This window comes from Prinia subflava, chromosome 2 (genome assembly GCF_021018805.1).
Source record: "Prinia subflava isolate CZ2003 ecotype Zambia chromosome 2, Cam_Psub_1.2, whole genome shotgun sequence".
NCBI lineage: Eukaryota > Metazoa > Chordata > Aves > Passeriformes > Cisticolidae > Prinia > Prinia subflava.
Genome location: NC_086248.1, coordinates 64,769,020 through 64,794,370, shown reverse-complemented (window position 1 = coordinate 64,794,370; position 25,351 = coordinate 64,769,020). Strand labels below are relative to the sequence as shown.

Sequence of the window (25,351 nt, the reverse complement as noted above, 5' to 3'; positions counted from 1 at the left end):
AATTATGTTACTGTCATCCTTAATATTCTAGAGGTTAAGTGTGTACCTACCACTAAAACTAAGCTTGAGGGTTTGTTATTTTTGTTAAAACAAACACCTCACCCCCCTGCCAAAAAACCAAACAAAAAACCCATCAAAAACCCCTTAACATCTGCACTTTGGCTACAAAAATTCTTGCAGCAAAATTATTAGGAATCAGTGTTGAAGAACGTAAGATTCATTTCTCACACTTCTGGCATATATGAATTATCTTTACCAAGCTAGATTGATACTGCCACCAATTTAACTTAAGTGTTCTGCTGATGACTAAGCTATCAAAAAAGACTCTTGAAACTCACTGTAGTCTGTATCTGCATATGTATTTCTTAGGCTACTAATGAAGAGTGACAATTTCACTGCTGAAGTAAAATTCTTGCTGCACCCTTGCAGGGTGGAATAAGAATCAGGTTTATCACCATGTAAATGTGATTCTCGTGAACTAACAAAAATTTTGCACAACTGTTTGTAGTTACACTGTGGCTGGATAACTACCCATAAATACAGTTCTTATAAAAAGGCAACAGAGAAGTAGTGATCAGTTTGTAAAAAATGCTGCTCCAAGATTTCAGGTGTGCAGAGCTGTAAGTTTACTTCAGAACAAAACACAGACATAGGGGAGAATCAAAACTTTTGGAGTTGTACTTGACCATATATTTGGACAAAGCAGAATTACACTGCATATAACAAACAGTAAAATTTCTTAAAAGTTGTTACAAATATTTTACTTTCTACCTGTACGATCATTAACATAGTTTACTATATCATGATTTTTTTCCTAAAGGCTTAAAACAAAAACAATCTCTCTAAACTACTTTCCAACAGTAAAATTTAAGTAAAATGCTTACATTCATTTGACAACAAAAAAACATATTAAAAATGTTGTGTGGGTGGTGCAAGAGCTGCTCTTTCAGCTACATCTTTCTTCCGGGTTACTCCTGTGAAAAGAAAGAAAACAGTCTTGTTGTAAACTGCAATAATCAAACCCCAAAACCTTTAAAGTGATGCCTACGTGCATCCAATTATTGGCATAGTGCAAGATGAGCTGTCTAATCTGCAATTCACCAAACGATTTACCTTTTCCTCTTTGCGTCTGTCCTTTTCTTCATTATTCTCAATTGTTTCTTCCTCATCTTCCACAATCCCATCCCCTTGATATTTGTCATGTGTCCACTTTGGACTGCTACCTGACTTTTTGAAGTTAAAACGCCCTCTGCCACGCTGGAAAGTACCACGGCCTCTTCCTCTTTTGGCCCAATAATCCACACCATCGTCTCTATCATCATGCTACAATAACACCAGAAAAAGTGTAAGGTTAGACACCTCATATATGTACCCCATAATGTTAGTACTCTATAGCAAATGTACAAAACAAAGTAACTGATAAAAAGTTCTCTTCAGATTGTAATTATTCTTAAAAGGCATAATGCTGTAACTAAAACCACAACAGAAATGTTTGAAGAGCCCTTATTCACTGTGGGCTCTACTCAAATGTTCATAACAAATCACTTATCTGTAACTTACACTCAGTCAGAATTAAGAATTCCTAGTTTTGAGGGGAAAAACTGTTTCTTTAAGAGAAACCCTTGGAAAGCGCTAGGTTATTTTAGCACAGTGGGAGTTCTTTATACTTGGTAAGAAGAGGTAACTGAAGGCAGTTTTCAGAAAACCTGCCCCACCTACACAACACAGGGCAAATTAAGTTCAAACTCTTTAAATCTAACATTACCAAACAACAGTTTTTTTTCTCTGGTTAATAAGCCCAAAGTTTGCTGTCTGGCTATCAAGTACAGACTTACACAGTTTGGTATGTTCTCACAATCATTTCATGCACTGCATGAAATTTATATATTTAATATAAAAAATGTTTATATTTAGAACGGTGAGGTACACTTGCTTCAACATATGGTTTCTTTAACTTGTGATTTGGAAAGAAGTCTGAACTATTAAACATGTATCACACCCATATAATGCAGTTTAATTACACATAGGTAGTTAAAGGGTGGCTTATTTAATTTAAACTATTTTTAGAAATTCAAGTTTAATAGCTACAACTGATTGTTCTAATATCATGAATAGATTATCACATCTCTGTTTACACATCAGAAAAGTTTGGATATGTCTAGGAAGACAGAACTCCCTTAAGAAATACCTAAATTGTGACTGCATTATTTCTTAGTTACATGTTAACGTATTTCTGACAAGCTATGATGCTACAGGAGAAGGTCTCATCTTCATTACTTATCATTTTTCAACAACACAACAATATGCTTTAACGTTTGGATTGTTATGGAAGTAACTGGAGCAGAGGCCACACATTCAGCCTGCTGCACTACTTAAATTGGTTACATCAAGGGTCCTCCTTTCATAATCCAGATGGGGAAAAGGCATCAAAACTGTGATTTTCTTATGACTATCACACTACTCAGAGCACAAAACTGCTCATAACAGAGTCTGCCTATGCATATACACAAATACTGTCAACTTCTCCTGATCTTTCTCTTCTGTAGACTTCCAGACCAATCTAAGACAAATCTCAAATGTCATCCAGATATAAATCCAGGAAAACACAGCACAAGCTTTTTTTGTTTATAGTTGGGTTTTAATAAATTTTGTCTGAACCTGCCTTCTTCCCCACTCCCCAATGAAATGTTTGGAGATAAATTCCATGGCAGGCCTCCGTTACTGCCAGCCTGCTGCAGAAAGATGAAAGATAAGCAGAACCAACCACTACAGCCACCCTGACACACAGTTACTCTAGTCCCTGTCCATACATGCATGCTACTTCTACACTTGTAGAAAGTTTGAAAAAACAAAAGCATGCATAAGACATCAAGTTCTCCACACCCACCAAGAAGTATTTCTTGCTTTTTGGGGTATATTCAGGATCCCACTCCTCTTCCTTCGGTCTCTTCTGAAAAGTAGTATTTGAGTTGCTGGGACCAGTATTTGTTCCAGCAAAGACTCCTCTGGCTCTTCCTCTGCCCCTAATTCGAAACTGATTAACCAAGATGTCATTTAATCCATTTACATAACACCACAAAATAGAGTTCAAGTTTTCTATTACTGAAAATAGTTTCTGTGCTTAATTACAGTATCTGCAAGTGGAAAAACCATTTTCAAATTCACATACTACCTTAAGTAATATATTCAAGCATTCATTTTGAAATAATGAATTCTATTAAACTTAATTGAAACACATTTGAGTTCTTGGCATGAGTTCACCCACAACCACTGAAAAGAAATTTTACTGCTAGTAAACCAGTGTGTTGGAACAAAAGGTCACAAGAAGCTTCTGAAGCTGTTCACAGAGAAAAAACCAGGAAGAAAACTAGACTGGAACAGGGACAAAACTGTCAGGGGGAAAAGAAAGGTATTTATGGAATCAATTGAATAATTTATGAAAAGGTGATTCTGGAATACATACTAACAGTGCACTTTTCAAAGGAGTATATCCACTGAGTGTTACCCAGGCATTTTTAACTGAGATTTAAGAATGTACCTCAGGCCAAATTACAGTTCAAATGAGTAAATTCTTTACTCAGAAAAAAGTCAATAGTATGTACTATACAGAATAGCAATTCCTAAAGTGTTAAAGAGTGTTTTAAATATTCTTTATAATGAATTCCTGGGGTTTTAAAATGCTAGGCTAGAAAGTCTCGCACCAAAAACCACCCTTAACTCAGAACACACGAAGGAGTAACGTATACAGTTATCTCAGCATGTAAATACTTAGTTTGCAGAAAACATTAAATGAGTTTATATCCTTCATCCAAGAGGAGAAGAAAGATTAGTTTGGGAAGATAAGACTGCTAAAAATTGCGGTTACTACAGAACACAATCTCCACAAGTAACCTACTAAAAACACAGAACTGCATCTTCCGTGTAATAGTACAAAAACATGACATGAAGCTAATTTATTTGTTAAAAATAAGCATGTTTCATAAACATAGATCAAAAATGTATATAATTAACAAATTCAAAAGGTAAGTATTATGCATACTTAATTCCACAAATCTCCGAAACTTTTAATGCAAAATTTATGATGGACAGATTTAAAATTACTCTGAAGTCAAACAGACTGTAAAACAATCTGTTGAAGGCTCATAAGACCTATCCAATACTCTGGAGGAAAAGAAAAAAAAACCAACAACAAAAATCCCAAACTAAAAATTGTTTGGAGAGTCATTTGGAAAGTGACAGACTAACTGGACAAGGGAGGAAATAAGACATGCTCTCTTTATTTCCAAATGCTTTACAAAATTAGGGCACAAAAACCCATAACCTAGAGGGAGGGGCAGGGGGCAGACAAAATTATGACAGGATTAAAAAAGAGGAAAAAGAAAAAAAGGTATCAGCTTTTCCTGGTATTCAGTCCTGTGATCAGATTCCCTTTAAGAAAAATATCTACATTTTTCCTCACCATTTTATTAATGCTTCCCTCTACCACATCCTCTTTCAGGTAAAGAACTACAGGACATAAAATCTACTGTGGTGTTATCTTTATGGGCTTGTTTATTAGAAAGACCACCATAAAAAAAGACGAGTTTATTTCATATATAGAACTCATTTTAAACAGAGCTGCTACACAGAATTCTTTCAGATATGTATACTAATGACATTGCCATTGAAAAATTCTACTTATCCTTATTTCTGTGTCCATGTTTCAAAACTATTCATGATGCTTATGTACAGGAAGCCTAGAATCCAACAGAATCATGTACCAGCCAAAGTTAGTGAAAAAACACTGCTGATTTAACATCAGCTTGCTGGATAGGGGAGATGTTACATTCTCCTAGGTTTCCTGTTAGAAGAAGGATCCAAAACCAAAGCATTTTATTTACTCCAAAAGCAGAGCAGTACTCACTGGAATGGAGCCACTATTAGCCTGTATTTACAAACACATTCCCACGCTACCTGGTCTGTGCTGTTCGCTACCATCCAAGACATAACCCTAAAGAGGAGATCGGAGTCAGCAGCTGGCCTATTTAGATTCACTTGGTTCCAAAAGCCTGTGTGTGACCATGTATGTTGTTAGGGAACATTAACCTGTTATCACTGCACAGACCCAATCGGCAGTCACTAGCAATTAAATGAGCAGAAATCTGTTTACTTTCCAGTTCCCATCTACCTCAATTGCATGTAAAGGAGCACCTCTTTCACATACAATCTGGTTTTATAAAGCAGGAAGGTTTCAATGAATTACAAGTTTTCTCCCACTAAATCTCCTTGAGAGGAGATAGAGTTTTAAGCTCCCTTTTGTTTAACTTCTGTTCTGTTTGTGCCATTGTTTCATATAGCTAGAAATTTTGCTGATAGTCATATTTGATGCCTACACCATCCAGGGATTTATATATATTTATGCCACATATTTCCATAGCATAACTATATAAAAAAGTAAGAAGAAAGGAGGAAATGATGCACTTTCAGTGTTAGAAATTTAGAACTTTGAATTTTCCTCTAGGTAGCTGTATTTTTTTAGATGGAAGATTCAAGCCTCAAGTGTTGGCATGTGCCACAGGCATTTCAGACACCCTTACGTGTAGTTCAAAACATATTTCTTGCAGGACTAAACATTTATACGAAACAATGCATTTTAGGATTATTTGGTCTTAATTACAGGCTACATTAAGGCATTACTGTTGAAGTATGAAATTAGTCCTACATATTAAGTAAAACAGTTTTTCCCAACCTACATGGAACTTGAACTTTTTTGTGTGTTTAGCCGTGGTCTGGAGGTCTATCTTGCCGAGTTGTTAGGGGATGGGTGTGTGGTGTCTATTTGTGAGTTGTTTTCCGTTGTATTTTGGGGGGGTTGTATGATGTTTTAAAGTATTCCTTATCTGTTTCAAAGCCTCCATTATTGATTCCTAGTTTTTCCAAATGCTTCTACAATTCATAATTATGTATCAATAATTACATTAACATGGAATCAGAAAGTTTAAGATTTTTCTGAAGACTATAGTGGTCAATATGCCACTTTCCAAATCACAATATTTAAATATATTTCAGAGGTGGATCAATGAGCTTTCATGCTCAGTGGCTAGTCCAAGCCAAAGAAACACAAAAATAACAAGCATACCATCTCCTCAATAAGCTGTTTCAAGGTTGACATATATTTTTAATTATGTGCCATTCTCTATTTAAAAAGCTGCAGGCCTCACACACAAAGTAAAGCAAATCAAACCCAACGTGAGAGAAAAACAGAAGCTGCAGGGAGCTAAGAGGTATCAGGACCCAAGATTTAAAATTTACAGAACACTCAGTTTTCACATCTTGTTAGGAAACAGCATTATTACAGAAGAGCAAGGAACAATCAAGAAATTTTGCTGCCCAGATCCTTATGCTAGGATCGCTAATGCCATGCTAATGCGTATTTATGTATCATTTAACTGCTGCTGGGGAGTCCTGGGGAAAAAAAGTGACTCTGTATTTCAGGTTCAGTTCATAAAGACTTCAAGTCTAGCCTAACATAAATCACTACAACACTCTCTATTTTCTTTGTTACTCTATTACCATTGTGAAGCGTTCATAATTCCGGGGAAGGAGAGAAACTTACAAAGGTGCCTCTTGGCCTGTTGACTCCTGCAAAACCAGAGTATTCTTTCTGCTCATGGTGGGTTTTGAACTCTTCATCTCTTTCTTTCTTGCAATCCTTTTCTTCTCGAGAACTGGATGAGGAAGAAGATGGGGAGGAAGATGGGGAGGACCGAGCACGGTCTTGGTCTCTTTTTTGTTTACTGAAAAATAAAAAAATATGCTATGTGCTATTTTAAACGTACTAGATAGTCTGTAACATGCTATACTAAACCGGGTCTCTATATTTTATGAAAAACTAACCCCCTTCTGGTTATAAAGTCACACGTTACATATTTGAGAAATTAAGGCAAAGTATATTTCCACTTTCCAGCCTCCTCTGACACATTTAAGTGCACTAAGTGCATATTATTGCTGGTGAGTTGGAAAGCAGCAGTCTGCAAACTGTAAAATACAACTTTTCTAGATTTTGCTGCCATGAAGTGATGCTGTTACTTTTAAGATCTGCCTTTCTTCTGAGGCAGAAAAACAGAAGGGGAAAAAACCCTCAAGGCAGAGTTTTAAAGTAACTTGACACAGTTCAGTTTGCACACTGTTGAGAGGTATGGTATGGGCTTCCCTACATAGATGGTTGTAGGGAAATTAGCCAGTGGAAGAAAATGTGGATACCAAAGTCAAAGTAAATGGGAAACAGGAAGTGTAAGTAAAAATTCACTTTATATACAGTACAAAGCAGGGAAAAATTCTACAGCAAAACTTAGTAACCCCATAGTGGTATTAACTTGACCCAATTTATAAGATCTTAGCATTCTATTCAATGAAAGGTCATACCTGAAGTAACTCTTACCACTTCTACACAGTATCCACTGAGATATGCTAACATTTTTTTTCTTAAAACAGCCCACTGGCTTTAGACAAAAATTTTAAAAATTCCCCTTCTCACCCATGTTAAAACCTAAGTAAAATTCTCATACTCTGGGTGTTATGAGTTGAAAAAGTGCGGAATCAAGCATAACGAACCAAAGTTCTTACACAAACTGTTTATAGAAATGTACTGCATTGAAGTCCAACCTCCTGATGTAGCCTGGATAATAGGACAGATTAATTTGTCATTTTTTTTTTCAGTGTTAGCTTGCTATTCCAAAGTTTTTGTCCTCATCCACCATAAGCCGTGTAAAAGACAGATAATACATATTTGCTGTAAAACAAATAATTTTAATTGTTTAAAATTAAATGTTCCATTACACATTGAAAATTGAAAGCAATTAAGCTTACAATTACAAAAGGCTAATTAGAAGCTAAAATCCTCTATAGGGACTTCAAATATTTACCTGTCATCTTTGTAAGATTTGTAATCCTTGTAATCTTTTGGGGTTTTCTCCTGCTTTCTTGACCCACTGGATTCCCTGGAACCCTTTGAGTCGCCTCGCTCTTTACTTCGTTCTTTTCTACGTCGGTCAATGTCATGTCGAAGATCAGCAGAATCACACCTTAATTTTTTATCTCCCTGTAAACAAATATATATTTTGCAACGAAATATTGAAATAAAACATCAAGACAGTATCAGTGAAAGGGCAAGCTGTGCATCAGTTAAAATAAAAAAAGGTAGAATTTACCTATTTTTCAACAAACTTCAGCACACAAATTGACTTTGCCCTTTACATGCAATGGCTGCATCTAAAAAAGAACAGCTAAGAATTTCAGGTTCAAATAAGCATTCCCACCAGGCCAATTGGTGTCTACTTTTTGAGGATACAGATACAATACATGGTTTGAGGAGATAAATTAAGTATTCATTTCTTCTGGTGAATTGTTGAGCACAGTGTTGCAGTTCAACCACACTACTCACTGACCATCTTGGTACTTTCCCTCTGCCCCAAACCTATCCTTTGTCCTTGGACAGCTTAGTGGTCAAGAAACAATGCAAGAAGAAAGGAAGTGTGGCAGAAGACTTGACCTTATATACTGTGTTATTAATATAGCAAAATCACGTTACATAAACCAGCTTCTTGGCAATGTTTTACTCAAAGAAGTTCTAAATGCCAAGTACTCAAGGTACAATAAATACAAATTATTTTTGTATTTTTTGAACAGAAAACCAGAGAAGAAGTTGAGATTTAAAATGAGACTACATCTAATAAGTTTAGAAGCACAGATAGGACAATTACTTAGAACCTACTTTTTGACTTTCTTCCTTAAAGACTCTCTCTTCACCTGTTAAACGGGTATGCTTCCTCAGGGTACTTGGAGAGATGTCAATCCTCCTAAATGTAAAATAAAAGCAGCGTCTTGCCATACATGTACATGACTATTAACAGCCTCAGACATCTCATTTCAACAGAAAACTGACAAACAAGGCATTTTTGCAGCAGAATAAACTTTTTGCATTATTAAACCTCATCATCAGAATACAGAAGCAAACTAAAAATGAAAAACCATAGTTCTGTTCTGTGTGAAGTATGCTAAAAACACAAATACAGAAACAGGCAGACTGATGTTTCACATTTTAAGTATAACTTGGAAGACAGAAAAATTGTTTAATGATTAATTTCAAAAGGATATGTAGCCAGCTGAAAGCCCACCCCCTCCAAGAAACCATCAGCACAATGATAGTTTGCTGTAGAATTAAAAATTCTTAACAAGAAAAATTGTGAAGTTAGATACTGTATCCTCACATGCAACACAAATATAGTACACTGCATCATAAAACTAGAGCACATGATCAGACACTACATCTGCATGCCTACCTTCTTACCTTTTAGATTCTCAGATTTTTCAAAAAACTGCTGTAAATTAACACACACAAAAACTAAAGTAGTATGAGATGGAACATTTCACACTGAAGAAGAAAGATGCATGTACAGGGCTTCTTTTCATCTTCAAGACATATGCCCCTCAATATTTGAGCACTGCATGTGAGAAAAGTAAATATATCCCAAATGAGATACAGAGGTAGAAAAGACATCTGTCACAAAACCACAGATGAAGCCAGACCTGACTCAGATGAGTTCTCTTTACAGAAGGGTTTGGGGCTTTTTTCTTTTTTTGTTATTATACAAATTACCTCATCCAGATTAGAAGTATTTTGGGTTCTCAAAAGAAATATTAGAAGACATTATTTGAAACACAAAGCATCTGCATATGCAGTTAACATGTACCTATGTATTTCTGGGCTCTTTTGTCGGGTGCAGTGCTCCTCAGTTGCTTTCTGATACGCAGTGAACCTCTCATTTAGGGTCATTCCAGCCGACTTGAAGTATTGCTCTGTTGGTTACAATAAAAAAACACTGTTTTGTTAGTTTAATTCAACTGACACGTATTTTTACTCCTGATACAAAGGCAAGTAGTAGGCAACACCCACAGTATTTTCAATAAATTTATCAGGACAAGCAAATGTGGTGTTTCTCCTATTTTTACACACTCTGTAACCCAAACAAAATAACAGCACACAGCATCACTGCAAGTCTACTACGCCATGACTGCATCACACCTAATTCAAGCATTATTTACTGACTGGACCTGCTCATTCTCAGTGACATTTTCCTCTAATGATAAAGAATTTCTTAAACTACTATTTTATACTTTGCCCACAAGATAAAGTGAAATTACTTTTGAGTCATGAATAGTTGCAGCAAGTACACTTTACCATTCATCTCATCTTTAACTTAAAATAAGAATTAGTGAAAGCATTTAAGTAATGTACGCTTCAATAACTACACGAATGACCTAACAAGTGTTTTCTTAAAGGAATACAATTTCTTGATTGGGTGATGATAAACGATACAGTTAACACAACTATGCATAAATAAATTAATTTAAGCATCTGGCATCTTGGCAAACTTGAGAATTTCTCTGACAAATCTTCTCTCCTTCCTTCAGAGACAGTTAAATTACCCACACTAAAACTCAGTTTTCAAACCAGCTCAACAAATGTGTTTAAATGTAATATAGAAATACATAAAGTCATGAGCTATGAAATGTTACATATGAAGCAAGCTATCTGCTTAACAGGTCAACATACATCTGTATCAACTTACCGCCCAGCATCCAGCATTTGTCTCATAACCAACCATTAAAACTTGAAACGGCCACTACAAGGGTAGTGCCTCAATCATAATTCCATCAAACACAGGAATTTGAGCTAGTAATTCTGTTTTTATGCCATTTTTGCCAGGAAGACAGAAGGTTCAACTTTGCCTGTTTGGCATCTGTATCTTTCAACAGCTATTTTACTTTTGTAACATGGATTTTGCCATTTCAAAACACATTCCAGGACCTAGTTACAATGAAAAAGAAAACATCACTGGGCATTTTCAGCTCTACATTAACAAAGAGCTGTTCAGACTGGTCGCATCATACCAATAATGAACATAACTTCAGATTGTCAGAAAAATTACAAAAATTCTGATCACAGACCACAGTAAATCTGAAACTTAAAGAGATGTTCTGCTTTCAAAAACAACCATAACAGTACATATTCTAATTACTTGACCTGACAGGCTGTTAAATTTATCAGATATTCAACATACAAAAATTTACAGGAAAAGTCTATTCTGTGATCAACATGTGAGAGTTACGCAAATGTCATTTTCACCTAAAGTTACATATGGACCATGTAAGCAAAAATTTACAGAAGCTCTCACTGGATTGAGTCTTACATTTCTTTACATATAAATAAATAGATACGTTCACAGCAAATTATTATACACTAAACAGGTATCCCAATTTTTTTTAACTAATACATCATCATTCTATTATTGTTAACTATTACTTTGTAAGTAATTCAATATGAAGGAAATAATTTGGGTTTAATCTGAATTATGTCAACAAAATGAGATTTTTAACTGAACTTCAGAACATATTTCTAGCACACAAATCTCAGCAATTTTAGAAGATAATAAATCTTAAAAGCAATGCTTACAGACAGATTCATTGAAACTGATACCTAATTAAGCATTTCCACTTTTCCCTTTACTGTGATGATACCGTAAAATTACTTTCACCAGCTGTGTATTATCTCAGTTACATTTAACACAACACCAAGACAACAGTCCAGTGAAATAAAGCAAATGCTATAGAAAAAAAAGCATTTAAACAACACTCCAGACATCCCCAGGGGATTTTAGGAATTATCTAGTTCCCCATCAAAAAACTTAAGAGGATATATGACCTAAGTGAAATAGATCTACTTTGATGGTTTAGGTTTGGATTTCAGTGATTTTGGGGGAGGACCTTTGTTGTGCTTGGTTTGTTGAGGGTTCTTCTTGGTGTTTACAGAAAATAGCCACTACTGCTATATCAGAAAATAATTAGTGTACAACTCATTTAATGGAGGTTTATTTAGCCACTGCCAAGTTTCTATAAGTGAAATTCCTGAAAATATTGCCATATAAGAATAAAAACAATTATCACCATGAACTTGACTACCATTTAAAATTCAATTTTTCTTAAACCTTACTGAGAAAAAAACCCAATCCTATTAATAAGAATCTGGAAAAGATCTCTAGGGTGCTCCAAAAGGAATGCCATTGTGCTTACAGTCCAAAGACATTTGTCAACCCACATTGCAACGTTTAATATAAGATTGTATGTTAGACTCATTAAAATAAAATTAGAAAAACTGACCAGTGAAATATGTTTAAACTACACAGCAGAAATTCAAGCTTTCCATGCTACCTAAGCTCAAAAATTTACCCAGAAACACAGAATACCTGCTATTATACTCCACACTGCTTGTGGGTTTTTTGTCCTAGCTTGTGTGGCTATTATTTTTCTAATTATTTTCATGCATACCTCAACAGGAAGAAAGTCTGGTTAAATCACAACATTAGAAGAAGCCTGAAATCCTCCTGTACTAGAAAGAGCAAATAGGCTTAAATGAACTTGTCAGACACATATCCAGTACAATAAACTAAATACATACCTTTGACATGGTGAACCAAGGACACAATGTGCTGAATAAATGACTCTGATGTGCTTTTGCTGGCCTGTGGCAACTTAATGTGGTCAAAGATGGATCGGAACTCTTGCTCCTTCTTGACGGAATGGACAAGTGTGCTAGCAAGCAGCCTGTCTTTAGTCAAGGAAGCAGGTCTAAAATGCATCAAGAACAAAAGAGACACACAAAAAGAAACCACTAGTTTAAATAAATATGAACAACGCTGCAGGCAGGTGGAGAACCACACTGTAAAGTGGAATAATTTACCTATTGGAATCATCAAGAGGTACTGGAGCCATTTTGAGTTTAACTTCAGGACGATGGGAGTCACTGGCTATCATTTTGATCCTAAGGGGGCTCTCCTCTCTGAAGGTGGACTTTTCTCTCGCATCCAGATTCTTGTGTAGAGGAGGACTGTAATCAAAGAGTTCTTTGAGCTTTTCAGACTTTACCTGCTCAGGTGACTGAGTTTCTTTCTTCATCATTAGTCTCTCAGAACTCTTGTCTTCTTCCTTGTGCTTATCTTTTGTTGCACTAGGCCTTTCCACTACATAGCCAGTCTCTTTAAGCTTATAACTTTTCTCATCTCTAAATCCATCGCTCTCTCTATTGCCCTTGATTGATATTTTAGATTTGTATTTGGTTCCTTCCTCCTCAGCATTCCGGTGAGATGCAGTAGGAAAATTTTTACCCTGATCTGCCAGGACAGATTTTCTGAACTGTCTGTAATCCTCTGTCTCCTCTGTGTCCTCCCCTTCAGAGTCATTAAACTTTTCCTTCCCAGTCTCTTTATCAACGAAAAAATCTAAAGTTTCCTGTTCCTCCCATTCCCTTTCTCCCTCTGTCCTCCCTTTTTCTGATCCTCTCTCCTTCTGGGCCTCCTTCTCCCTGGTATTACCCCTATCAAGCAGGTAAACTCTAGACTCTTCATCTGTGTACCTGTGGATAGCAAAGAAGAGACTGGTAACTCTGGATTGCATTCATTCCAGTTCACTTGCATTCCTGTTTCGAGTCAATTCCACACCAAGAAGAAGATGAAAATACATTCCTCCGAGCAATTAACTTTAGCATGCAATGCCTGGCACACCATTAACACTGTATCCACTGTCATTTCCACACTGATGGAGGCATCTAAAGAATATAATGCCTTTCTGTAGAATGCCTAGAAATTTACTTGCTTGTTTTCTTAATCAGTGCTCAGTTTCACATCCTCTTACACTAGCAATTTTTTCCATGAAATTCACATGGTTTGAAAATTCAGACCGCAATTCATTTTTGCACTTCTTTTACTGAAAGAGTTGAAGCAGTAGCATTAAAAAAGTGAATTCTTTTCAAGATCCTGCACATTACTAATATAATTCCACAATCAGGCTTAGTGCATTCACTATATTGTGTACAAGCCTTTAGAAGGCAGCTCTCCTAAACACAGAAACACACCAATTAATTATTTCAGCCACTGCCTTATCTGTATGCCATGTTCACACAGGTTCTAATGCATTCTCCAACTCCAAAACATCTAATCCAAGAGAAGTTGTATTTTTGAGCTCCTAAGCAGTAATTTTTTTACATAACAAATCACTGACCAGACAGATTAATTTAAAAGCCTACAATCAAGCCTATATAGCATAGTCACAACTTTTCTAACTCATTTTGTAAAAAATCCACTGAAACACCAGTCACATTAGAAAGGAACAGTCTAATGCCAGGAAGATTTTTACAACTTTCAAAAATTACTACTACGTCAAACTTTTTAAGAACAAATTGAAGAATTTTACATTCACTGGAACACTGAACTTCCTTCACATCAACCGCATTATATTCCTAGAATACCAACACCTCTTTGATAAGTAACGCAACTCAAGACATCAAAGGTTTCATATTGCACCACACAATCAACAATCAATGCTGTTTATATCAGCATAAATAAATTATTGCACAACATTAACATTTTTAGACCTCCAGAATATTTGCATTTCCAACTACACAAAGCATTGAAATTTTGAAATACCTGAACAGAGTTCACTCTCAAGCCACCAAGTCTGATGCAGTATTTCAATTAAGATTTTTCTTAACAGTAAAAAATTGAGTACAAGAAAATAAACCATAGAGAAAAAGCACAAACCAGTTCTTCCTCAAGGATACATGTCCCTATCTCTACTAGCCAACATCCCAGGTCTTGAAGCACCCTAGCAGGAAAAGGCATATGTATCTTTCAAGCTCAATTCCAACCACACTAGTATGACTAACGTTCCATAAGGGATTTTCCGAGGTAACAGTGATGATGTTGATGAAACTCTAACAACACTTTTAAGAGGCAGCAGTAGGCTTATAACTTGGTTCTCACCTTTTCATAAACTTTCCACCTTTTGCAGTTTCCTGTTCACCACCCTCAGGATAAAACGACCGCACTCGAGCCTCCTCCCGGGGGGCACTCTGTGATGGGATTGTCTTTGCAGGGCTTCTCCTCGAAGGGATGTGATGCAATGGGCTATTCTGAGAAGGACTATAGCGGCTAGAACCATTTCCAAGAGAACCAGAGCCAGATCTCTCAGGACTATGCTGAATGGAATGGGAATGCTGAGGTGTGTCCTTTGCTGAGTGGGCTGTGCTAAGCAGAGGGGCATCAGAGCAAGATGAACTCTGACTAGGTGGGGTAGCAATAGAAGGACTATGAGGTGACCTTGGACTGTTATCGTAAGCTGAAAGGCCAGGCCAAATGTCGCCAGAAGCTGCTGATGATTTGTTGAAATCGTCAAGAGACTCTGATGGGTCATGTTCAAATGTATCTTTCTGTTCATCTTGTGACTTATTTTTCAAGGGACTCTCTTGCAAAGGAGCCCCTTCAGTTTTCTTTGCCTGCTTTTCCAGAGATGCGCGTCTTTTGGAAGAGACAGGTGATTTGCTGTATGGGGATGAAGAACGAGATGAAGAGGACCTCGGGGACCTGGAAGATCTGTAAGATCGACGAGACCTGCTCCGGGACCTCTGGGAAGACACAGACCTTCGTTTTGGACTTCTGGACCGTGAGCGGCCACGCCTAGGGCTTCTGGAGTGTCTTCGGTTCCAGACAGGCCTGTAACCTCCACGATGGTATCTACCACCTCCTCCTTGATAGTACCCTCTACCTCTTCCTCTGTAACCATAGGGACGTCTCATTCCTCTATTGTTTCTGTAATCTCTGCGATAATCTCGAGAATAAATGCGATCTCTGCTCCGAGACCGGGAATATGTCCTTGACCGAGACCTAGAACTAAAATTAAAAAACAAGCATTAACATTTAACCACTGGAAAAATTGAAAATTTTTTTTAAAAAAGTGCCTTGACACAAAATGCTGTATTTCTTAAAATGCAGTCAGAATGGTAAAGGACGCAGATACCCGGTCTTAGAGTAACATCTACAATCTCTCTCTATTTATTATTTCTGTAATATATTAATCATAAAAACACATCTATACTGCTAAGGACTGTGAAACTTGCTGTTACAGTCACATGATTAAGACACTATCAGCCTCAGTGGCCTCCCCAGCCATTTTATTAGTGATGATCAACTCTCTGGAACACGGCATTCAGTTTCTCAGCCACCGTGGCTCACAGCGGGGAACAGGGAGTGACACGATCCCCAGTTTAATGTGCCAGCCTGTGGATGGCAGCAGCAGAGGCAGCAAACATTCCACTGACCCACTTCTTTTATGGGAGATGGTAATGTCCACTAGTAAGTAAGACGAGGAAAACAGTGGAGGCAACTGAGAAGACAAGACACAGCAAAGCTTATCTACTGAAGCCTTAAGTTACTTCAGATATGAAAAACTTAATAAGAAATAACAAATTACAGGGAAAGAGACTGCATGAAGAAAACATCATGTAAAGAGGAAGAATCAGATGGGCTAGAAATCATAAAGAACCATTAGAATTCTGAAGCTATCCTGAGATACAGGAAAAGGGGAAAAAAATTAAACAGAAATTACACTCAGTGCATAGTTTACCTACTACCTAAAATGAAACAGAATCCAGGCTCACTCCTGCCATAGTATCGTGCAAGTGAAAAACATCTTCCAGGCAAAAACTTCAAAATCACCTTTTCACACAGTTAAGACATCAACTTACCTGTATCTCTTTTTTCTTGAATGTGATCTGGATCTTGACCTAGAGCTGGACTGAGATCTGGACTTTGATCTTGATGAATGTGATCTAGAATTAGATCGACCCATTTTTGCCAGTAGATCTACTCCTTCCCAAAAGGAAAAGCAATGAGAGGAGGGGGAAAAAAAAGGAAGCAACCATTTAGCATCCATGTAAATGATATAAATCAACAAAATTTGCATCTACTAAAATGATACTATTAAAAGTAGTAGAGCATTTGCCAAACAAAAGAGCTTTGGAAACAGTGTAAATAAATTTATTAGTAAATTAGAAGTTGAACCACATTTTAAAGAATTTAACATTGCTGCAGTGCACACACTTTCTCTGAAACATGAAGTGTAACAGTAAAAGGTTTTTTCGAGATTCAACTGCATACAGATCCTGCAGGAGAGACAAAGCAGCAGAAAATGGAACATTTCTGCAAATTATAATAGCAAGAATAATATAACTCTGGACATCTTAAAATCTGGTAACAAAATTCTAGCTATTGTGGAGTTTATAGTTCCCTTGCACTTCCAATGCACTGTTCCTTCTCCAGGAGGAGTTCACAGTCCTCTACACTGCACCTATTGCACGAGCAAAGAAAAAGCCCAGAAGTATTTGGTCCAGCAGTTGTTAGTTTGACCCACAGGTATTATTCCTCTTAACCACATGTACTAAAGCTCATCACTCTGATCCAAATTTCCATGCTCAAGATGCCCATCCTGCATCTTTTTAGATTAACTTTGCTTTTTATCCTACATGTAAAATGCATGGCCAACTTAAAAAATTTTAACAATTAGTTAAACAATATGGTTTGCAACAAGATTCAACACACTTCAGCACTCATTAAGCTATGAAATCTACAACTGATTATAAATCAATGAGAACTAAAAGAAAGTAAATAATAATAAACTATCATTTCTTCTTACATACAGTCATAATAGATATTTAGAATTAGTGCTAACCATAAAAAAATACACACCTTTTCCTTTTCGGATCAGTGGCTAAAAATCCCCAATTTAATTAATAAAAACTCTGACCCATTACCATTTTCTTTTGAAATTGCCCAGCTTTAAAAAAAAAAAAAAAAAAAGTGTCACATTAGACAACCTGAATACAAGCTATGAACAAATAACTACACATTTTCAGGCCTTTGAATGCTCAATTATCATTGTTTAATAATAATTAAAACAGAAATGGAAAAAAACAAACATTTACCTCTTGCATTGCAAACAGGCTTTAAAGCTTAAAATTACTGTATCAAAAATACTAGCTCAACACAGCAAGCACCTTCTGTCTTACATAATCTAATCTTTCTTGTTACCTGGGTGGTACTTCAATTATGTAAAGACAAAAACAAGATTACAGTTTAATTCGAAGTTAACAAAATTACAGAGACTTTAGACACATCTAAGAGAACCCAAAAGAGAAAAGCAGACCAACTTTCCTCCTGCCCCACGTGACTTTCCCCACAAGAGTTTTGCATGGCCTAAGAGATGTAACCTCACCTGAAACTAGCCCAGCAAAAACTGAACTTAAACCAGCCTTCCATGTATTTCAGAAAAAGCTATTTACCTTGGCAAAGAAGAGTATGTTCAATGTTCTTTTTTACTGGCTTCTTCCACCAAAAAGCAAATTTGCAAAACTTGCATTCTGAAGATATTTTCCAATTCATTGAGTTCAATTAAACTTACAGAAAATGGTTTGTAATCTCTTAGGATCAATACTCACGAGCAACATAAATTTAGACCTTTAAAACTGGTTAAGGCATGCCAATTTTCCAAGAGTGACAGAAAACAAAACCTGATGGATTTTCTTCTGTTACAAGTAATTATCAAACCAAACATCAGATGCCTAATGCTTATAACAGAACTCAATCTCAGCTTTAAATTATTAGCATTCTATGTATGACAAGTACAGTTGACCTTTACAAGGCAGTTTTATACACTGCAAGCATCAAAATTAGGAAAGGAAAAGATTTAATTTTTGCTAGCTGAGTTCAATCAGAATATTTAGAAAGAACTTAAGCTAAACTTACCTCAAACTGCTAGTTGGTGACAATGAAGAAATTATTTCAAAACTGTATTTGTGCTTTCAGCAATACTGATCCCTATAGAACAAAAAGTGAGATTGTCAAAGACACAAACATTTGCTAAAAGGCAGCACCTTTTTGCTTAAATGGGTTCAAACTTTAATCTGTCTCTCATGAAAAGACAACACATAAGAAATAGCAAAGTTACTCTTGGACTCTGTGATGCTGCACACTAAGACTGGAGCAGCTCAAGAGCCAGCCACTGCAAAGTGGAAAATCCCGCTCCCTTTCCGTGTGTGACCACTCCTTGCTCAGCCCTGGTGACACGGTTGTGTAACACATTATCCTCACCTTCACACCAGCCTGACAGCCTTCATGTCCTCCAGCGACCAGCTCTCCATACCTAGAAACCACTTTCATTTAACTAGGTTATCCAAGTGGCTCAATGAAAGGCCAAACTGAGCTGGGTTATGGGGCTAGTAACTGCATGCAGCCAGAAACAGGGAGGCAAAAAGGACAGCAGGGAACTGTTACACCAGTTTGAGCTCTAGCACACATCTCTGCAACTTCACTAGAGCTATCTCATTAGTAAAAAAAATGGGGATGAGAACCAGGCCAACAGTGTAAGTTTTATCTTTAGGTTTCTCTTGCAATATTTACAGAAGCATTACTCTGGTATAACTTCTTGTTTAAAATGCTCACATATATGATTTCACCTAAAGAGCCAACATCTTCAAGAACTAGCTCTTTTACAGTTATGCAGAAAGGAAATGTAACTGTCATAACAAAACCAGCTCAAATGTATGCTTTTTTCACTGGCCTCAGTTTTCAATCACCTCCAAGCCTTAAGTCTATGAACATTTGTAGTGTGACTCAACATTGGGCACACACACTTTTCAATTCCACTCAAGCAACAAAACAGGAATTTTATCCCAGTTCACTATAGATAGGCTAGGTCTCCAGAAATTCTGCAGCCCAACAATTCAATTATTAAATCCAAAGGCATAAGACATTGATTGCTCCTAAAGGACACTTCCACACTTGTTCATGGGTGTTTTCTTCATCTAAAAGAAGAAATGTAGCATTTGTGTTCATAAACACTGCTTTCAAAAGTCCACTTACCATTCACTAGTAGTGACCAAGATATTTCCAATTTCTACAAAATATATGCTTTATTAAGATTAAGTTTTTACTTCTCATCATCAGCAAGCATGAGTCTCCGAAGGAGCACAGTAGTGTATCGGACCATTTCAGATTTTGTCTAGACAAAAGGCGAGATGGTATTAGCCAGTAAAGGGTAACGAAGGCATTCAGTCTAGCACAGAAAAAGCAATACAAACTACAAGTTCAGGCTGAGATTTTCAATGAATGCTTAAATAATCTATATTTCTGACTTAAACTGGTGTTAGCTAAAACCCCAAATCCTAGTTTAGACAAGTCTTTAGATCCTGGGGATATAGAACAAGATAGTTACTTCACTTTTAAAACCTCCAACTAGAAGACAAAATCTTAAATTACCATAACTCAAACTCTGGTAGTCAGTTCTGCAGTCTCAGAAATCTTTTCTAGCAACTGACAAAGGTGAAAAGTAGCCACACTTCTCTTGGTCTAAACAACACATTAGCTATACCACATCCTGGCATCTAAAACATATCTGCAACCCTTTTCCCATTTAAGTTTTTAAAGAAGAATACAGATATAATGGGGTTTTTTTAAAAAGAACATTGAATAAAAAAACTTTAACTACTGAATAAAAAAACATTTAACTATTTGCAGCTTTTGTTTCCATTTAATTGCAACAGATAAAACCTTGACACACAAGACTCACTTTTCGAAACAACACTCATACTCAGGTACAGAAATGAAAAGACTACATAGCTGAGGTTTCTTTGGTCTGTGTAAACATTCTCACAATATGCAAGAATCTAAAATTTTATTAAAGCTTTTTTATTAAAAACCTTTTATTATATATACTATTATTTTATTATAACCTTTATTAAAGCTCATTTAGAAAAGAACTGTGGTAGTACCAGGAATATGGTGGAAAACAGCTGTCTCTGACAGTCAGCTCCTACGTGCTGCACACCTTCACAGACAGAGCACCCATTCCTCACAGCACCACAGCTACAACATCCTGGTTCACAGCAGCAAAGGAAGCCACCCACAGCCTCTTCCTGCTCTCGGCCAGGCTGGAGTGGCCACACCACGTCAAGTTTGGGCACAGGGCACTGAAAAAGAGGTCCCAAGCACCATTTGTTGCTCTCTCAGAAGAGACCCACACTCAGCCAAAGGTGTGCATCAACAATGTGACACAAGGTGTCACCACTATCACCCAGCATTTTTAAAAGAGGACCATGACTGCCAGGAACATGGTCTGTGCCTGAAACACCAGGGCTATAATCCACACTTCCCCTCAAGCTTCTTTTTCCTTCACTTTCCATCCTAAGTAATTGAAAGGAGATGCCTGGCTCTCAACCATTTCACTGCCAGGATAAAAAAAATCTGGATTTTACAAAGGTGGCTGCTGCAGCTCCACAGAATAAGGTGGCTCTGCTAGTTTAAAGAAACAGTCCCATCCCTGCTATCCTGTGTTTCCTCACATTCCAGATGATCTCTCCTATGTCATTCTAAGTATTTCTGCACCCACATTCTGGATCACTTTCAATACAACTTTTTTTTTAAATATAGTTCATTACACAGCCCACAAACACTTGGGCCAACATAGGGAAATTGAAATAGCAGCCGGGCAGGACTGCTTCTTTTGGCAGCACCACAAACTTAAAGCTTCCCTGAAAACAGCTTGGCATAACCTCCAGAAGCAACAAACTTGGTGGCATTTAAGCTTTTTAACAGTACTTGCAAGCAGCCTTAAAAATAAAAATAAAAGAAAATAATAAAAATACAAAAATTAAAAAAAAAAAAAGAAAAAATAAAAAACCCACCAAAATAAACACACACATAGGAAGTCAAAATAGTCAAAAGCAAACACACCCAAACAACCAAGACTTAACACAGAAACCACAACGCTTCCCGAGAATTGGCCACTCCACCATCTTTCAGTTATTGAATCACATTCAAAAAGTTTAACAAAGGACACAACAGGATCTCTGGGTGTCTTCAATCAATCTTGGCCAGCAAGTGCAACCATCAAGCAAAAACAAGATAGAGAACACAATCAGGCTTATCCCACCACAAGCAACACAATAAGAGGGAAGTAACTGACACTGTCAGCAGTTGCTATGCTTAATAAAAAAATTAAAAGGATGAGGAAAATGGTATCCAATTCCTTTTATACAGTATTTTTAGGAGTGTTCACTACACCACTGATGTTGGAGCTTTCTCAAGAGTACTTAGACTGTAGATTAAACACTTCTCTTAAACCAATTTACAAGTTATACATCACATATAAGTTTAAGACATTTTAAGATATTACTGTCTTATATCTTATACTAGCAAATATACTTATATTTTATATATATATTTATATATATTTAGTATATATATATATATAATATATAATATATTTAGTATATATTATACTAGCAAAACATTGTTTCCTCTTAGATCCATTATTTTAGCTACCCTTCATTTATAGCTATTTAGCAGTCTGTATTTCTCTTGCTTAAACATTACTTGAGAGCTGTCAGGTAGATTTAAATCAAAATCTTGTTTAAGTAATTCACAGGCTGTTGCCAAAATGTGTTTTCATTCAGAGATTCAGGCTTCAAAAGACGGGACGATTATACAACCATGACAACACAAAAGGGGATAGGACAGTCTTCACAGAATTCCACAGAATTTGTAATAGTTTTTCATAATACACCCACCGAAATAAAGAAAATTTGTCTTAATAAGGCAACACTGTAAGTCACCTATTTAGTGTTCACACTAAATCTGCTGTGCTTTCGTATCCACTCTCTACCTCCCCCCTCGTTTTTGTTTTTAAGGTCCACAACTGTAGCACTGGCACATCACACATAAGAACAGAATGCATTTCATAGTCACTTAAACTCATCCTACTTGGATCACTGGTGACTTGGATTCCTACAAATACTAAAATTCCATGGCAAATTTGCCCAAACTATCTTGTTATGTACAAATAAAAGGTGGGAAGCATTATTTCCCCCATTTCGTATGCTGGAAATGTAATGGAAAGAGTAAAACATACAAAGGCCTTTTTTCCCCCATTTCATTAATTTCTATCAAGAAAATAGCACAAAATATTTGTAAACTAAGTCAAAAACCAGCATCCTAGTAACAGCAAAATCACCTCTGCAAAACCGTCATATGATTGTTAGCTGTCTTTTATGTAATACTATTGGCAAACAAAATCATGTTTCTCCTCTAACTAAAAAAACAAAGAAACCCAAGTGACTGAGAAACGTGTCCATACACAAAAAGGAATCAGCATGGTTTTGGACACACACTGTTTGGGACGGCCTTTGTTATTTTTGTGCCTGTGTTTTACACACCGTGTTTTCATACGCCCTTACACCGTGATTTCCCCACTGTCTGCTATGAGCTACACGAATTGCTGCTGCAGAAAAGGCAATCTTCCCGCCCTCATTTGTTCCAAGACTGACACCCTCAGAGGTGCTTGGTGGGCTGCAGCAGTGATCCATAAGAAGACTGCTCGGGACAAAAGCTGCCTTTCCAGGACATCACCTCCCAGATCCCATTTACCACAAAGCTGCACGAGGCCAGTGCCAGCACAATGAGCAAGCAAGCAACGCGTTCTTCGGAATACCTTTGGGAGAAACTCACACAGACAAACAGAGCACTTTCTTCAGTAGCTTTCTTCACCTACCTCCACTACCTGTGAACAAACCCCAATGTTCTTTGGCATTCCACAAATCCCTACAGCACTATCTCTCCCTGACAAGCAGCCTTGAATATAATCCATCCAAATATCTGCACTCCAGCTCCAAACAGCTCCCTGCTGATTTTTTCTAGAGTCCTAAGACCACTTCAAGTTTTCTGCACTCTCAATGCCAACAGGCCCTTCTTCACGGTACGTGCTCCTACCTCCTGCCCGCCGGATTCTCTCAGCCACAGCCCTCCCCTGAGAAGCTGCTCCACACAGGCCTGCCCGCTAATGCCTTGCTCAGGAGAGAGGCACTCCAGCTCCCAGCACCCATAAATGTAACACACCAAGCCTCATCTAGCCATTCAGCACAGTCTATCATTCAGTATCAAAAGCGACGAGTAGGAGGATGCAATTCTTACTCTCCCTGACACAAGATGCATGCCTGGAGCACATCTCAGTGCCAGAGCCTTTACCCCATCCTCATTTTCCCCACTTTTGTCCAAAGCAACATGGTTATCAGAGCGGAGGACGAGGAGGAGGAAGGAGAAAAGCAGCTAGACAGCATTTTCCTCCAACTCCACGCTGTTTAACCAATCCCTCCTACACCAAGAACAACTACTGTAAGTGGTATTTTTATACATTTGCATCGCTTAAGCAGTGACTCCTCGCAGAGTCAAGAGCACCTTTGTTTTGCATGCCCTCGCATCTTTCTGTAGTAAATTTTAACTGCTCCTTTGAGGACAAAACTTTGATCTCCGAGATAAACAAGTGATGGGTTGTATTGACTTCGTACAGGATCAACATGACACACAAAACGAGAATCTATTTTTCATAGAATTAAAAGCAAAAAGTGGGGGGGTTACAAAGCAAAGGGGAAATAACGGGCATGATCTTGCTATGGTTGCATAGTACAGTAAAATCAGGACTGGGAACACAATAGTCCCTTTTCAGCAAGGGGTATAAAACCCACTGCGGTCCCTCACGGGGTTTTGCGGGCATCTGCAATCAGGGCAGCAAAGGCGCAGGGAGGCGTGGGGAACTTCAGGCACAAGCGCCTGAACCACAGCCATGCCCGAAGGGAAGTTCCTCCAACGACCGTAAAGCTGATCCAATACGTGGAAGCATCCTTTCTCTCCGGCACCGTTTCCCTCGTCAGTGTCACACCCACCAGGCTAACGGGGAAATTTAACATTCCCGTAAGCGGCGTTGTACAGCCACATCCCCTCGGGCCTTCCTGCCTCCCTCAGGGAGGCCCAGAGCACAAGGCCGTGCAGCCGGGGCGGAAGCCCAACGGGGCCGGCCGGCCGCCCATTCCGCACACACCCCTACACCCCCATCCCGCCAGGTTCCAGGAGCCGCGGAACAGCTCCAAGGCAGCTCTACTGCCGCCTCCCACCGCCCCTTCTACCTTCGCTCTCCCGGGCGCAGGGGGGAACGGCAGCGGCTCGGCTCGGCCCGGCTCCTGCGGGAAGCGGTAGCCCGCGTCAGGGCGGTGACGACGACCGCCCGTTCCCGTCCCGTTCCCGTCGGCTGGCGCGGGATAATCGGGATAATCGGGATAATGGCTGCGGAGCGCCGAGGTCACGCGGCGGGGGAAGGCGGGACGGCGCGGCGCGCGAGCACCGCGCGCTCGAGGGGGCGGGGCCGGGCTGCTCCCCCTCAGGCTCCCCCCGCCATCTTTCCCCCAACCAGGGACCACCGCCCCGCCAAACCTCCCCGCAGCCCCTTTACCTCCACCCTTCCCTCACCTGGCGGGCCGAACTCCCGTCAGCCCCCTCCCTTATGGCAACCGGGCGGCCATTTTCCGTCTCACAGGAGGAACAGATGTGAAGCCCGCGGGGAAACGCAAAACCCGAGGGGGGGGGGGGCGCGGGGGGGG

At 38.3% G+C, this 25,351-nt stretch overlaps 1 protein-coding gene across 16 annotated transcripts; it reads right to left on the bottom strand.

The window, feature by feature from the left end:
- Nucleotides 1-602: 602 nt before the first annotated feature.
- Nucleotides 603-25,351, bottom strand: BCLAF1 (BCL2 associated transcription factor 1). Of its 16 annotated transcripts, none has more exons than XM_063390301.1 (15): nt 25,221-25,350; nt 19,788-19,926; nt 18,672-18,743; nt 17,616-17,703; nt 16,616-16,739; nt 14,856-15,761; nt 12,779-13,450; nt 12,497-12,666; nt 9,732-9,837; nt 8,753-8,837; nt 7,905-8,080; nt 6,596-6,776; nt 2,888-3,034; nt 1,114-1,323; nt 603-974 (listed from the first exon to the last, which is right to left on the bottom strand). In XM_063390301.1, exons 5-15 carry the CDS (start codon nt 16,717-16,719, stop codon nt 969-971), a joined length of 2,763 nt encoding a protein of 920 aa, XP_063246371.1. In that variant the 5' UTR covers nt 16,720-16,739; nt 17,616-17,703; nt 18,672-18,743; nt 19,788-19,926; nt 25,221-25,350; the 3' UTR covers nt 603-968. The 16 variants fall into 16 exon arrangements, with proteins under 16 accessions (XP_063246371.1, XP_063246374.1, XP_063246378.1 ...); XM_063390304.1 differs by having other exon boundaries at nt 16,616-16,733; XM_063390308.1 differs by lacking the exon at nt 19,788-19,926 and having other exon boundaries at nt 25,221-25,351.